Source organism: Giraffa tippelskirchi, chromosome 2, assembly GCF_054371585.1.
Source record: "Giraffa tippelskirchi isolate mGirTip1 chromosome 2, T2T-mGirTip1v1.2.pri, whole genome shotgun sequence".
NCBI lineage: Eukaryota > Metazoa > Chordata > Mammalia > Artiodactyla > Giraffidae > Giraffa > Giraffa tippelskirchi.
In genome coordinates, this window is record NC_137276.1 from 29,097,805 (window position 1) to 29,113,886 (window position 16,082).

Consider the following 16,082-nt stretch of genomic DNA (forward strand, 5'->3'; position numbering starts at 1 on the left):
TGTGGGAGTCCCATGTGCTCTGGATTGTACAATGACTCTGCAAAGAAGATTTGCCCTTGTCCTGCTGGGGTTTCTGAGTAGGTTACTATCCTAGACAAATTCGTATGTAAGTTCTTAACTGGGAGTTCCTGCCACATCCCCATGGTGTAAATTTGGACTCAGGGTTAGGCTTGGGGTCTCCACTTCTCGTAGAGAGACATTATTTTGCCCTCACTTGCTTCCCTGGGTCCTGGGGATGACTTTGTGGTTTCCCTTTCATAGACAGTGTTGTCCCGCTTTGTTCTTGACTTTATTCAGGAGAATACTCAGTTCTAGTTGCTGCTTCTCTGGGGGCCAAGATCATGTTTTCTGTCTGGTGTGTTACAACTCCAACCTCCCCCAGTTAGGGTCTGCTTCCAGTGTGGCCTCTCACACATGCTCTGGGTTTGAATCTCCCTCTGTTTCTGATACCAGAGGGTGAGGTTTGGTTGTGTATTAGCAATTCTCATTGTTATTTATCCAGCTGTGTTTTGGTAAGTTTAGCCTGCCTTGTTTCTGGACATCGATCTCATTCATCTGTTACCCCCTGGGACTTAAAAGAGGGTGGGGAGAACTTCACTTGCATAAAGCTCCCCAGTGCTCAGCAGTGAGCCTCACCAGAGGCTGTGAAGCCCACTCACTCAGTGCAGCAGCTCTGGGGCCCAGTGTATCGCTTGGGTTCTAGAATGAACATGGAGAACCGCTGTACAAGCCCTGACTTCCTCCCACACCATCTTGCTCCACTGGGGCTCCCGGGCAGGGAACCTGCTCTCATTATCAGGTGGATCTTCACCAGGCAAAGGGACTCTCTGAATGCTCAGAAGCATCTCCAAGTGACTTTGGGAATCCTGAAACTAATATTCATCTTACTCTCGCAGATCAGCATCACTGCCAATGTCCCTTCACACGCTTCTGCAGCTGCAGATCTGGCCAGGCACACGACAAGAGGAGTCACAGTGAGGAGGTCATGGGAAAGAGAAGCTCTTTTCTACCAGTGATGGGAAAGAGAAGCTCTTTTCTACCAGTGATGGGAGACTTGGAGGCATCAGCACATAGTCAGAACCAGAGTCCTCACTGAAAAGGCCCTGACGCAAAGGCCCCTGGGACCACTGAGGGGTTGATGGCAGCCCCGCTCTGAGGTCCTTTGAAAGGGTAAGAAGGTGGTAGAAGGTTGCCACAGCCAGGCAACCTGAGGAAGCTTGGGGCTAGAGTGTCCCCCACCCACTCTCTCATCCCGTTGGCCCCCTTTTCCTTATCACTTAGGAGACACTCGGCTCTGTTCCAGACCAGCAGCCTAGAGCAGTGGGCTGGAGAGAAGAGACGCTGCTGAGCTGGAGCGGCCCAGCGGCGGAAGGGAAAGTAGGTGATAAATTTAAATAACCAGCTTGACTTGGCAGCTTGCTGAGTTGTGATGCAGTGAAATTAAAATCTCGGCAGAACTTGCAAACACTACCCAGAAAAATCCGTCTCCCTCTCTGGTTCCATGATGGAAGGTGGGGAGGGGAGGCGTTTGGGCCAAGCCCCAGCCTCCAGCAGCCACCCTTGCTTGCAATGTGATTAGCCGTGTCCTGGCCCATTGGGCTCCACTCTCCCCTCTAAACAATAGTCCAGGTTCCTCTCTCTTCTCAGTCCTGACCTTGTGGAACAGCTGCATCAAGTGGCTGGTGAAGTTTGAAATCAGCCTCTGGTGCCAGGAGGTGGCAGGAATATCAATAAGGTCGGCTCGTCAGGTTGGGCTAGGGCTTCCTGAGATGTTTCCTTGAGACTCACTTGCAGAGGTTTACAGCCTCAGCTGCCTGTTCCCTGGGAGGAAGATGAGCTGGAGGTTTAGTTTAGGATATGGGAGGTGAAGAGGGCTCCTCAAACACCTGAGCACATTCAAGCCAGACTGTGGCCACAGGATGCCCTGTCTCACCTGGAGCATACACCTGGCCAGAATCACCTGCTGGAAAGCTCCAGCCCTTTCCTCCCCCACCAAAGCCCTTCATACTCTCCAACCAAATAAAATCATAAAGAATCTTAGGGGGGAATTTTTTCAAATACACCAAAAGCCACTCCTGTATCCGAGCTGTGCTTGGAACCCAGTTCTAGATACCAACATCCTTCTAGAAAAACTCACCCCAAATCCACCTCTCTGATGTCCGCTCTCTTTACATCACTGCTCACTGCTACCCACAAACTCCTGGCCTGAAGGCCAACTTGCTGGACCCAACTCCTGAGATGGTCCAGGAAACCTCTGGGCACTGCCCTGTTTCTCACCTTGACAGTACCTCCAGCAAATTCTGTTCGTCCCCATAATAAACACATCATGAATCATTCATCTTTAATAGATTATGCAAATTAGGAGGACATAAAATCAACAAAGATCAATAACTGCAGCCGTTTAATTGCCAGCAAAAACATTTTAAGAATGAGCATAATCGGTAGCCCTTTCTTGGGTAATGGCACCATTAATCCAAACCTTGGATCTTGGCCTAAGTGTAGAAAAATCATTCCCTGCCCCCTTACCCCCTCCCACTGCCCCTCCCCCACTTCTCCACACACTTCTCTCTTTTTGGTAATTTCCAGTTTCTGAGCGAGTTTCCCCATCATTACCACTGGTGAACAGCTCCGAATGTTAATGGTTCTGCTTTTGTTACTCCTCGCTTGATTGAAATGTCGCATACAGATTGAGATGTTAGTGCTAACTTGCCACCTGGGAATGTCAAGCTGGGTCTGAAATGAACTTTTCTCACACTTGGATCCAGATGGATCAGCCAGAGATGTTCCCAGGCTGAGCTGGGACCGTTCCAGGGCCATGGGGGGGAGGCAGGCGGGGGATGCTCAAGGTGGAGGCACTTTTCTGCACCAGCCTGAGTTCTCCTGCTGTAGGAACCCTGCTCCGGAGATCCTTCTCTCCACTCCAGGAACCCTCTACCTTCTGGATGGTGGCTCTGGGCCCAGGGAAGCATAGCTGGGGTTAGAGAAGTCTCCTGGGCTCTGATATGCTGCTGCCTTGGGGTGGGCCACCTTTGGGAAGTGACCACTGTAACTCTCAGCAGATCAGAAGAAAAGTGACCCAGCCTAGGCCATCGCTCTTCTTTGGGTCAGAATGCCCACAGCTCAGAGAGCTTCTGTACTGGGTGATGGAGTGTCTCCTGCTGAGGGCCAGTGGGTCCTGTGCTGCATCCTGACCCAGCTTTTGGTTGTCACTCCCAAAAGCCTGTCCAGAACTCAAACTCTGACTGCCTAGCCTAAGAGCTCAACTCTGTCCAGGCCGGAAACAGTGGGACTAGAATACCCCTTAGGGAGAATATGGAAAAGCAAACAACATGGCTCTCCCAAGCTCCCCAGGTGGAGGATGGTGGCCGCTTGCAGCCCATCTCAGACCTGAGCCGTGTTCAGAACAGCTCTAAGTTGGAACCTGTCCTCTAGTGGGGCCAAGCCCGCTCCCTGTCTCTGCTGCTGGCTGCTTGCAGCTGGGCTGCCAGGTCCCCAGGCCACCTCCACTAGCCTTGCTCGGCAGGTAATGCCTCAGCGTCTCCCAATCCCCACCGAGACCCTTCTCAGTCATTCTCTCTCCCAAGGAACAAACGGCACATTGGCTTTATTGTCTCCAGAATAATTAGGTGAATTTTAATAATACCTCAATGTGTGTCTCTCCCACTTGGGCACTTTCCTGGCCCGGAAACCCTCTTCTGCAGTGCCAGCCCTCAGCTTGGAGGCCAGGAGTGTCATCAGCTGGGCCCTCCACCGCACCGCACCTCGGCCTTCTTCCTCTCTAGCTGCCTCCGCTGCTCTTCATTCACCTGGATTAAGTGCCCCGCCCCCTGCATCAAGGGACGGGACCCTGTCTGGCCTTAAAATCAAGCCTTGGTCTCAGTGATGTTTCTGAGAAGCTGGAGAAGGGCTGAACTAATTGAGCTTATCTATTACCACAGAACCGGATGCCATGCCCTGAAGCCCAAAGCCACAGCTTTGGCACTCCTGGGCTGCCCAGAGGAGAGGGACACAGGTCCTCCAGGGGACTTGGGGACACGGGAGTGTGGAGGCTCAACATGGGGCAATCAGGCTCCATTCTCGCTGGCCTGCTTTATTTACCCTCTTTCTCCCATGCACATCCTTGCAAGAGGCTCATAATTCTCACCACCTTGGTAGAGGCAAGAAAAAAAGGCAAAGAAAGAGGCAAAAGGATAGGCAGAAAGAACCAGCTATAACCCCTCCTGGTTTTGACCTTTCCAGGCTGTAGCACACAGAGACCCTGCCCACGGTGTTTTCTCCCACATCTGTACACATCTGTTGAGGAAGTGCTCTGGCTTTTGGAGACTCGCTCTTTCTACAGAGATCATGGCAGGGAGCCCACTTGTCACACTGGGCCCCAGATGGCATAGGCTGAGGCGGCCCCACTGAAAGCAGTTTCCCCACCCTCCTGGAAGCCCCCTTACCGGTCACAACAGGGTATGTCTGCGTGCCTGACACGTTGCTGCCCAGCTCGGGGTTGGTGGATGCAGATAGACTCGACTTGACTTCATCAAGCCCAGGGGTCAGGGCTGGGAGGGAGTACTCATTCCCCTGGGAGGAGAGAGAAAAGAGACAGCTCGCTATTGATGCACACATACGGAGAGAGGCCTCGGTGTGCAGATGGGGAGGAGGGACAGGGAGCCCTCCCAGATGGGGTGGAAGGAGCTGGCCAGGCAGAGGGCGGGGAGGGTGGGAGGGGTGGGCTCAAGGGATGATGCAGAGTTGTGTGTGGGGGGAGGCAGACCTGATTCTGGGAAGTTGAGGGGCAGCCCGTCCATTCTTGGTGGGTATCCAAGTACCCTTGACCTCTTTGTAGCATCTCCTGCTTAAGAAGCCCCAAGGGCAAGGTGTAGCAGTGGGAATCCCCCTGGTAAGAGGCCAGGGATATTTTCAGGTGCTCAGGGGTAGGGAGTCTCAGGGATGAGATGAACTCTGATGTGATGGCAGAGGCAAGAGCTGGGGGAAGGGCCTAGTGGGGCCTCCAGCCTGGCACTGCTGGGCCGTTGATCGGGTGCTGGCGCCCCTTTTTAAAAAACAAACAAAGACAGCCTCACGGGCCCCTCGCTCTCTGCCTGTGCACTGGGGTATGAAATTGGGGAGGGGGAGAGTCCACATGGCTAACAGAAGGGTGGGAGGGGGCCAGTCATTGACTCTGAAAGGGTGTCCTGCCTGAAACACTCCGGTAATTGCCTTTTTATTGCAGCCACCGCCAAGCCAGACCCCAGAGCTGGGCCGACCAGGAGCCCGCACAAAGCAGGAAAAGTTGCTCTGATTAATATTACGTTAAATTAAAACTGATTTTCTGTGCTTTCGGGTCCGTTTTTTTCTCTTCCGCTTCCTGGCCCCCCCAGAGGACCCCCTCCCCTACTTGGCTGGACAGGATTGCCTCGTCATTTCCAATTCCTTCTCGTATTGATCTTCCTGTAGAAATCAGTTTTGTAATTAGCTGCAAATTAGGCCTTCTACTGGGGGTGAAGCTGCCCCCTGATTTATCACCAGAGTAATTCGCTGTGATCGGAGAGAAATTAAAATGAACTCAATTAGGCTTCGGATTTGCTTTATGGGCCCTGCTCCGAGTTTCAGGGGGAAAAATGACTGTGCTGGTGTTTAATAGTCTAATGAAAGTAAATAAAGGTTATTCATTGTAATACAGCCGGGGACTTGGGGAGGGTGCACCAAGCCGCCCGCCTCGGCCGGCTCCTCCTTTGTTGGTTTATGGCTCAGGGCACCTTAAAAAGACTTTTGATTTTTGTTTTATGAAGACAAACAGCTTATGGGATAAAAGGACGGGCGGGGAGAAAGGCGAATGGCTAGGAGCTGTTGGAGTCCCGAGGAGAACTGTGCTGTGCAGAGTCTTTGCGGCTGTGCTGGTGCATTGTGTGCGGGTGTGTGCTGAGTGTGCAAACATGGCAGGCTGTGTTGTGCTGGCTGTGGGCCTGGCCCAGGCTGTAGTGTGGGGAGAACGTGTGTGTGCTCCCATGTCGGAGCATGCACATGCGGTGGGGGGTGGGGGGCTATCCTGTCTTCTGGGTAGAGGAGGGCATGGAGGGGTGCTGAGTTGGTGGTCTGGGGGAGGGCACACTGACTGGCTGATGGGCTGTGGGGGGAGGGGTGGGGAGGGAGCAGGTGGGTGGTGGATCCTCTGTGAACGCACGCACATGGGTAAATGTCACGAGTTGGGAGATGTGTCTTGTGTACTGTGCTGGGGTGTTCTGGGTTGTTCTGCATCTGTGAGAAGTACTGGGCTGTCAGCCTGCCTGGGGTCATGATGGACAGCCAGGTGAGGGAGCAGGAGGCAGGCACTGGGCTCTCCTCCTGACACCTCCTGGGCAAGAAGAGCATCCAGGCTTACTCAGACTTTCTGTAGGACCCTGGGGGCATGTAGGCAAGGGGTGTTCCTGAGTACCCTATGCCTGGAGCACAGGATGGCAGGGCTGGAAGTGACCTGTCAGGTCTTCTGCCCAAGCCCTTCATTCTATAGACAGGGAAACTGAGGATGGCGCTGCAACTGAAAGGGGGTAAGTCTCGCCTACGGCCATACTTGCACCCGGAACTCACCGTTTCTAACTGCCACATACCATGATGATTTTCTCAGCTTTGTCATAATGTCCTCGTGTGAGGGTGCTTACAGGGCACACACACACGGCACACCTACAGGCAGCACACGTGATGCTGGGTGTGCACCTGGCCGACCTGTGTGCATGTCCTCCAGAAACCTTGCTCTGCCCAGTCCCTGTCCCTTCTCCAAGCAGAGAGCTCCTTCCTCACCTGCTCTGATTTGATGTGCTCTGATGCCTGGAAGACGTCAGGGTAGGAAGGACGCTCAAAGACCCGATCCAAAGCTTCCAGCTGCTGCTGGGTGAAGGTGTCGGCCCGCAAGTGCTTCCGTAAACTGTCCACACCACTCTGGGAGTCTCCATTGGGGATTGAGCCCTCGGACACATCTGGAGGACACAGGGACACTTGGGGCATGAGTGCAGGTGAGCAGAGGCATGGAGCGAAGCACTGGGCAAAGGGGGTGGGCACCTGGCTGGGCCCCTGGGGCTCTGCACCCCTTCTAGGACTCCTACACTCAGTTTTGAGGCTTGAGGGGCTGACTCAGGGGCTGGCCATGCCTCAGAGTCCTGACTGAGGGAGCCAGCGCCCCTGAAAGACCTGGGAAGACAAAGGGAAGTTGTCACAGCTGGGGGTGGGGGTGGGAAGGACTAGGCAGAGGTGAGGGAGCCAGAGGGGCTCTTGGGCACCGTCTTCTCAGTACATGTCTCCCCTGAACCCCTCCTGGCCCTCAGCCCTGGGTCAGCCTAGGGGGAGGAGCTGGGTGTCTCAGGCCAGTATTACTGAGCCTGTGGAGAATTGAACTTGGCTCTGAGATGAATTTCAGTTCCACTGACTCCAAGGGTGGAAAATCATCAAATCTCCGAGGCTGAGTGTAATACAGAAACTGGGTGAAGTAATTAACTTCACCACCGAGGGAGGAGGGACTCAGGCCCCAGGGGAGGCGCTCTTGTATGTCGGGCCAGGCCTGAGACCTGAGACTGGAGCAGGAGGAAGGCAGGTGACACGGGAGCCAGGAAATGCGACTGGGGCAGAGGCTGAAGCCCGGGTCCTTGTAGATGCTACTGTGCTCTGAGGCAACCCCCCTCAGCCTCTGTCCTTGACCTGAACTCTGGCTAAACTCAGCAGAGGTCTGCTCCTTGGCCACTTGGTTCCTCCCACAGTCTTCACAGGGAGCTGAGACTCACCCTGGGTCTGAAATACCAGGACGGTGCCACAGAGAGCCCACTTCCTGGGGCTGCAGGCCAGTCCCATCTGTGTGCTGCTTTCCCTGGGCCTCCCAACACTCTGCTACCCCTGCCTCCCTGGCCCTGCTCTCTCCATCTGGCCCGCGGGGGTTTTCAGAGTGCACAGTGGGGCAAGCACCCGCTCTGCCCACATTCCCTGAACCCCTGCCCTGCCACTCCCCGGGCCCAAAGCTGGGTCCTTGCAGCCACCGTTTGGTCACTCCTTGGCTTCCCTCAGTCCAAAACCAGCTGGGGAGTCTTGGGCCTGGGGCCAGCCATGCTGTAGGCCCCAGGGTGTTCCTCTGGGACTATTATATATATCAGTTTATAGGTGATTATACGATATGATATAATCAATATTGCATTATATACAGTAACACCATACAGTATCATTCAGGAGACCATAGAAAATATTACATATTGATTAACCTTAACCTGCAGCCATCATATCTTGCTGGTCTCCCAGATGGAGCAAGGGGGTCTGCTTTCCTAATGGGACTTCCTGCCTTCACTCCATCCTGGAGGGGGTGGGAGAGCAAAGAAAGTGTGTGTGTGTGTGTGTGTGTGTGTGTGTGTGTGTGTGTGTGTGAAAGAGAGAGAAATGGAGACCAGGATGATGTCTGAGGTGGACAGACAGACACAGGGACAGCATGAATGATATTTCTATGTTCCCTATGTTCCTAAGGCCACAAAACTTGTTGTGTTTTTTCTGTGTAAGCCTCTGGAATGATTTGCTGTCTTAGAGGGAGTGTGTGCTTCTCTCTATATGAGTTAGGTGGTGACATATTTATTTTTCCCTTTTGTGTATCTTCTGTGTATATGCATGCATTTGTACACATATACACATTCAGATAAGTGTCTGGGTATGTATAAGTGACAGCACAAGAACCTTTCTGAAAAGGTGTGTGTGTAGATGTGTGACTGCACACGGAGCGTGAACCCACATCCCTATGTTTCTCCTGCACCTGCTTCTTTTTCAAGGACGTGCCATCATCCTAAGGCCATCCCTTAGAGCTATTTGCATGTTTCATTGTGTCTAATCCTCTGTTGCTGGAGTCTTACCTTTTTGGGAAGCCTTTCTGTCAGGGCAAAGGGAGACAGTGACTGTCTTTGTGTGTTGTTACTCCAGTGTCACCAATGGGTCCTGGGGAGTCAAGTGCATTTGTCTGTGAACACAACCTCACATGCTGTGTGCATGGGTGTGGGCTATGTGCAGTGAGACTCATACTATGCCTCTGTGTAGATTTGTGTATATGCCTGTGTGTGGCTTGGCTCAGCCCGTGTGTGTGTGTGTGTGTGTGTGTGTGTGTGTGTGTGTGTGTGTGTATGTAGGGGCTGAACTGAAGCTTTGTCCTTAGGTCACTGGCTGGAGGAGTCTCTTTTCCTTCATTTATTCAGGGGCCCTTCAGATCTTGACAAATCTGTCACTCTAAATTTGCGAGAGATTATGGTGCTCTCTCCCCAGCCCGCAGAGAGGTGATATATGATATCTGCTGCCCCTATTGATTGCCTGATCTGGTGGCAGAGGCCGGCGAAATGAACTTGAAATGAACATCATGCCTCAACTCATTGTGCGTATAATACACTACTTAATCCCACATTTTTCAGCCGCTATGGAATTCAATTGATCAATCATGTTCCACTGATAGTACTGTTTTAGGGGTTATTGCTGCTCCCTCCACTCACTGACCTTTTTATTTATTTATTTTTTTTCGTATACTCAGGCCCTGGTGATAAGACAGGTTACAGAGGCAGCCACGGAAAAGGGGAGGGAGGAAGGAAAGGTGAAAGGAAGGCTGCTCCTGGAAGAGATGGCAGGGAGACTGGGAACAGGGAGAAGGGGAGAGGGAAGGGGGGTGGGGTGGGGAAGAGACAGAAGGTGCCAGAAGGGCAGAAAAGCAAACCAGGGTAATGGAGGCATGAGGCTGCCAAAGGCTTGAGGAGACCCCCCAAAGGAGAAGGAAGGTGATAGGGAGTGGGAAAGGCAGTGGTCGTGATGAATGGCAGAAGAGCACAAAGAAAGTTGTGGGGAACAGGGTGGAGAGTCACAGGGACAGGGTGAGGGCAGTGGCATTACTGGTGGGGGACAGGGAGGCAGTGCCCCCCGGATCAGCCAGTGGGCCCACAGGCTCTCCCCAGAGGCCAGGGTGGCACCCTTCCCTCGGCTAGAGAAGGGAGGCTGGAGTGAAGGCAGGAGGAAGGGTGGGGAAGGGAGGCAGGCAAGGAGGCCTGGACTCAGAGGTCCAAGGAGGAGGAAGCTCAGGGAAGGAGGAAAGCCAGAGGCAAAGGCAGGGCAGAAAGAAAGAGATGAAGAAAGGGAAGAAGCTTCCTGCACCAGAGGCCTAGAGAAGCACAGGCTGTGCTGAGGGCATTTGCCCACTTGCCGTAAGAATGAGCCCAGCTGGCTCTGCTTTCCTGGAAGCCCAGGGATCCGATGAGGAGCACAGCCCAGGACCCAGGTGGGGGTGGGGCTGGAGGGTAGAGGGCGGAGGAGGAAAGAGGAAGAGAGTAGAGGAGGAACAGAGACCATGGAAGAAGAGAATTGAAAAGGAACAGAACACGAAGCCGTTGCCAGTGCCTCCCACTGGTGGGGATGCATCCTCAGGACATGGAGAAAGAGGGCCCGGGTGGGCCTTCCCAAGGGTGGAGTCTCAGAGGTGGCATCAGGGGAAGGGTGGGGCTGGGCTAGGAAACACTGCCAGGCTCAGACACTGGAGAGCTCTCTGGGGCGAACATAGAGGAAGAGGCAGAAGCAAGTCTTGATCCGGGCTGAAGAGTGAGCAAGAAGGAAAGTAATTAGATAGCATCCGTCATGCCAAGGAGCCAGGCTGGGCGCTCCCCATGGGCAGGAACCATGACTAGTGCATCTCTATAGCTCCAGTGCCAGGCATGGCGCTGGGCACAGAGTTGGTACTCAATGAATGAATGAATGAATGAGGCTCTCCTGGGTAGCATTAAAAGCCAGACTTCTGGCAGAAGGTCTCTGAACCAGCCACCTGGCTGACTTGGCATCCCAGGACATCCAGTCACTTGTCAGGCAAGTCCCACGCAGCCCCAGGTGTCAGAGGATGTGGGAAGCCCACAACAGGCCCCTGCATAGACTCACACACATTCTTTACCTGCTCCACTGCTTGTTAACTTCCAATAGCATCAACTGCAGTCCATAGAGGCCCTTTCTACTCATACCAACACTTTCCTGCCCACCTACAGTACTTCTGTCCTAGAAACAAAGCATACCGTGTCCCCAGTTAAGAGTGAAACTTGACCTCGGAGCTGCAGATGCCATCTAAGGCAGCCGGCAGAGGCTGCTTGAGAACAGGGCCCAGAGACGGCCCTGTTGGATTCCCCACACCACAGCTTTGGTCACAAGGTGTGGGATAAAGTCGGTCTACCTGCTCATTTCTGGTTCCAGGGAAGTCCCTCCCTAAATGACACAGTGGGCCCTCAGCCTTCACCTTGATGGGAAAACCAGCCCAAAGTCTTGTCAGAGCTCCAAGAGGAGGGCAGGAGTATGATGCCACATGTCCTGGGCTTTCTGGAGCAATTCTGATTTCCAATATCCTTTCCCACTCTCAGGCCCCACTCTCAGATTGAGGTTGGAAAATGTGGTTGCTGAAGGTTTAGTAACCTTGCCCCCTCCCCCGAGGGGACACCCCTCACTTGTTGGTCTCAGTATGTGGAGGGTTCAGCCCTGTTCTGCTGTCCCTGCTCAGCCACCATCCATTAGCAGCTCACAGCACTGAGAACTTGTTTCTTTTAACCCTCCATCTAATCCTCCCAACAACCTGTGAGGTAGATGCTGTGATACCTCTTTTAAAGGTAAGGATGGGACTTCTCTGGTAGTCCAGTGGTTAAGAATCCATCTGCCAATGCAGAGGACACGAGTTTGATCCCCGGTCCAGGAAGATGCCACTTGCCACAGGGAGACTAAGCCTGTGAGCCAAAACTACTGAGCCTGCACTCTAGAGTTGGTGCTCAGCAACAAGAGAAGCCACCTCAACGAGAAGCCCGCACACCACAATCAAAGAAAGCCTGTGAGCAGCAGCAACGAAGACCCAGCGCAGCCAAAAATAAAAACATTCTTTAAAAGAGGAAACCGAGGCAGAGAGGTTAAGTGGCTTATCCAAGGCACTGCAGCTGGTAAATGAGTTGGGATTTGAATTTGGGTCTGTTTGAACTCAGAGCCTGCCCTCCACATCATTTCATTCTGCTGCCCGGGTTCCAAACCCAGGGGATCCAGCTAAGGGGCCCCTGACCCCATCCAGGACGCTGTGTCCCTTCCAGCATCCCCCCCTTTCCTGATTTGCACTCTCCCTACACTGAAGCTACAGCCTATGAGCTGCTGAGTCCAGACTGTACGAAGAAGGATGAGGGGACACTTGGTCCAAACTCCTCATTTTAAGGTAATAAAAACCAGCAGGGTGGGCGGTGAGGTGGGGGAGGGGAGGTGACCAGTCCAAGGTGACACCACTAGGCAGCAGGACTCTCAGAACTAGCCCATTCCAGGTGCCTTGTTCACTCTGGCATGAGCCATAGCATCTCTGAAGGAGAGTGAGATCCCGTAAGTCTTTTCCAGAACGAGGCAGCATATAAATAAATTAATTAAACAAACTGCTGAGTTAAAACTTTGACGTAGATTATTCTTTCAAAGGGAACAAAGGCTTGTATTGTCTTCTCTGACCGCTTCATATTTGCCTAGCAGTTAACAGAAAGCTTTCATAGACTTTATGATATTTGGGCTTCCTGACTACTCTCTAAGATAGCTAGGGATTATAATCCCCTTTTTACTGGTGGCTCAGATGGTAGAGAATCCGCCTGCAATGCGGGAGACCTGGGTTTGGAAGATCCGCTGGAGAAGGAACCATCTATCCACTCCTGCATTCTTGCCTGGAGAATTCCATGGAAGGAGGAGCCTGGCGGGCTACTCTATGGGGTCCATGGAGTCACAAAGAGTCGGACACGACTGAGCAACTTTCACTTTTTACTGGTGAGGAAACTAAGGTTCATAGTAACTGAAGTGCAGGTTAAACGAGGGTAAATGGCTAGATCAAGGGCATATCTACCAGGCTCTACCAGGGAGCCTGGCACACGGAAAGTCCCTGAGGACAGCTGTGGCCTGAGCAGCAACAAGTAGCAGTATCTGCCGGTCCAGCCCACAAGCAGGGCTCCAGCAGTGGGGCCCTGAACTCCATGCAAAAGAACAGAATTGTAAAACCAAAGATCACCTTGGGCAGGAGAGCCACCCACAGGGTAACAGTGATTACTCCCTGATCATGAGCAAGTGCTTTTCTTCTCATCTAAGTTTTTCCATATGATCCAGGCTTTGTACAAGAAGCACATACCACTTCGAGAATCATTAATTAAAATGACTTTTACTCCTCAACAAAAAAGGTGTTATCTCCTCATTCACTTAGCCTTGTCACTCCCCATCCATTCCTGGACTGCCTGAGAGCACAGCCCTACCTCCTGCCCCTCTGATCCCAGGCCAGATCCCTCTGGCTGGCCAGCCATGAATAGGGCTGGCCAGTGAGGTCTCAGAATCTTAGGGAGGAGGGCAGGCACTGATCACCACATATTAGGGATGAGGGCTCGAGACAAGGGACAAAACACAAGAGTTCTGCTTTCCTTGTGTGTTGACACTGTACCTGAATTCCCAATGTAGGTGGGGGTGATGGTAATAGACAGAATAAAATAATGCCATTTCCTTGGTCAGAAAGCACCAAGGTTCATCAAAGTTAATGTGGAATGAACAGGGGCTGTCCACTGAACCCCAGGAAATAGGAATCATGCATTTGAGAGGAATTCTTTTAAAGTATAGCAAAGAACTATATTAATTTCAAATTAACCCAAATACACGTGTCTACCCGTCTACAGGGAAACTGACAACATCAGGGCTTCCACATACACTCATTAATCCATTCAATTTTATGAGGTATTTACTATCACTATTCTCATTTTTTCAGATGAGAGGCAAAAATTGTTTGTCCAACACCTCCCAACTAGAAGAAAGTAGCCAAAGGCTGGATTTGAACTCGGGAATGTCTGACCCTAAGGCTCTCTCCACTCTATCAGATTTACTTTCCTTGTCAAAGATCATCATTGCAGCCATTTACTGAGCACTAACTCTGTATGACGGAGAAGTCAATGGCAACCCACTCCAGTCTTCTTGCTTGGAAAATCCCATGGATGGAGGAGCCTGATAGGCTGCAGTCCATGGGGTCACTAGGAGTCGGACACGACTGAGCGACTCCACTTTCACTTTTCACTTTCATGCCTTGGAGAAGGAAATGGCAACCCACTCCAGTACTCTTGCCTGGAGAATCCCAGGGACAGGGGAGCCCGGTGGGCGGCTGTCTCTGGGGTCGCACAGAGTCAGACACGACTCAAGTGACTTAGCAGCAGCAGCAACTCTGTATGAGGCAGGCTCCAGGTGCTTTCCACACGTTATCCCTAATCCCCCACAGAACATTTGCAGAAGAGATACCATTAGTCCAATGTTACAAACAGAGAAATAAGCTGAAGGAGAGTAAAAAACGTGTGTGATCACACAGCTAACAAGAAACAAGCTCAGGGAAAGTAAGCCTTACTTCACCTGCAGACTGAAAATGACCCAGAAAAGTGATACAGGAAGAAAAGAGGAAAGTGTGGAGAAAGTGGGGACACTAAGTGATGGACCTCGGCCTCTAGGGTCTTTGGGGAGCAGGAGCGATCAGGGGTACTGGGTGTAGGTGGGGGCTCTTTGCTGCATCCCATTCTGATTGGTGACCTCTACCCCCTTCCCTCTGCCTTAGCTCCTCTCATACCACCTTCTTCCTCCGAGGGGTTCACCCCCAGGCCACCCCCAGTCTCCCCAGCTGCCAGTTGTTGCAGTTTCAAACTCAATTGTTCTCCTCGGTACTGAGGCAAATGGAGTCATTAATTACCTTCTATCGGCTGGGCTGAGTTCAGAACGCGATCAATATCCCCGCTTGTCATTCAGGGCAGCCTGCCTGTGCAGCCCCGGCCCCACCCCCACGGCAGCCAGGACCAGAGGTCTGGGCTGCCGCGCTGGCCTCCCCTCTGATGGAGGGCCGGGAGAGAAGTCAGAGATGCTGAGGAACAGGCTGCTCTCCAGACTGGGAGAAGAACGAGGATTCAGAGAATGGAAAGGCGAGTGGGAAGGAGGAAGGAAAAGGAAGGGGATGAGGGGGTGAGGAGAGAAGGGCAGGAGATCAGAAAGGAAGGAGAAAGCAGGAGAGCAGGGCGCCACATGCTGGGAAGGGGCTGCAAGGGCGGGGCGGGAGAAGGCGCTGATGTAAACACTGTCCAGGGAGGTGGGATGACATTCCGGAACCATGGCCTCTCGTCCTTATATTAATGCTAGACAATCCTTGGGGCTGCCCTGGCCAGGCACCCCAAGCCAAGTTCAAGAGGAGAGAATGAAGAAACCTTTAGAAACCTGGCCTGAAGCTTTGGCTCTGAGCAACACCAGCTTCTGCCCAGCCTTCCAGCCCTGGCAAACCTGCTAATTGTGACCAAGCTCTGCTTCTCAACACTCCATGTGTTTAGGACAGGGTGGAAGGCAGGGGGTGGCTACCTGCCTGCCTGCCTGACCTCAGTCTTACTGGGCCAATTTACACCCATGTGTCTCTGGGGACATGAGCTACATTTGTGGTCCTTACATACTGGACTAGGAGTAACATCTCCTGGGCTGAAATTCTAGTTTTGTCCCTCACCTGCTATATGTCCTTGACCAAGTCTTTCGAGCTTTTCTAGACTGAGTTTCCTCAGATGAACACCAGAGGGTTGCTAACTCCTGCCTCAGCAGAATTCACTTCTCTGTTCTCTGTATTCCAACAGACATCTATCCAAACCTCTACTGTAGAAATAATAATAACTAAAATCGATCCAATTCCTATTATGGTACCAGACACTAAGCCTAACATAATCCAATGATTTAATCCTTACAATAACAGCAGCTAACATTAAGTGCTTACTATATATTGGGCACTCATCTAAGAAGTTTACATATATTAACTCATTTCATTTTCACCAGAACTTAAGCAGGAAGCTTCTATTATTATTTCCATTTTGTAGGTGAGGAAATGGAAGTGCAGAGGTTCAGGAACTTTCCTAAGGTTACACAGCTAACTAGTGAAGGAGGAGGCAGAAGCAACCCAGGCGACACGCCTCTGGCAGCTGAGCTCATAATCTGGAGAAACAGAGCTAGCGAGGCTGGGTAACTCGCTCTAAAGCACTTGTTCCAGACAGTAAGTTGCAGAGTCAAATTTAGAATCCATATGT

General features: G+C 52.2%; 1 protein-coding gene across 4 annotated transcripts in view; it reads right to left on the minus strand.

The window, feature by feature from the left end:
• Positions 1 to 16,082, minus strand: part of PAX2 (paired box 2) — a 79,729-nt gene that overhangs the window by 14,812 nt on the left and 48,835 nt on the right. For all 4 annotated transcript variants that reach the window (XM_081548358.1, XM_081548336.1, XM_081548368.1 and 1 more), the window contains 2 exons: positions 6,787 to 6,962; positions 4,443 to 4,569 (listed from right to left, as the gene is read on the minus strand). In XM_081548358.1, the coding sequence (XP_081404484.1) occupies positions 4,443 to 4,569; positions 6,787 to 6,962 (303 nt within the window). The remainder of the gene's footprint in view (positions 1 to 4,442; positions 4,570 to 6,786; positions 6,963 to 16,082) is intronic.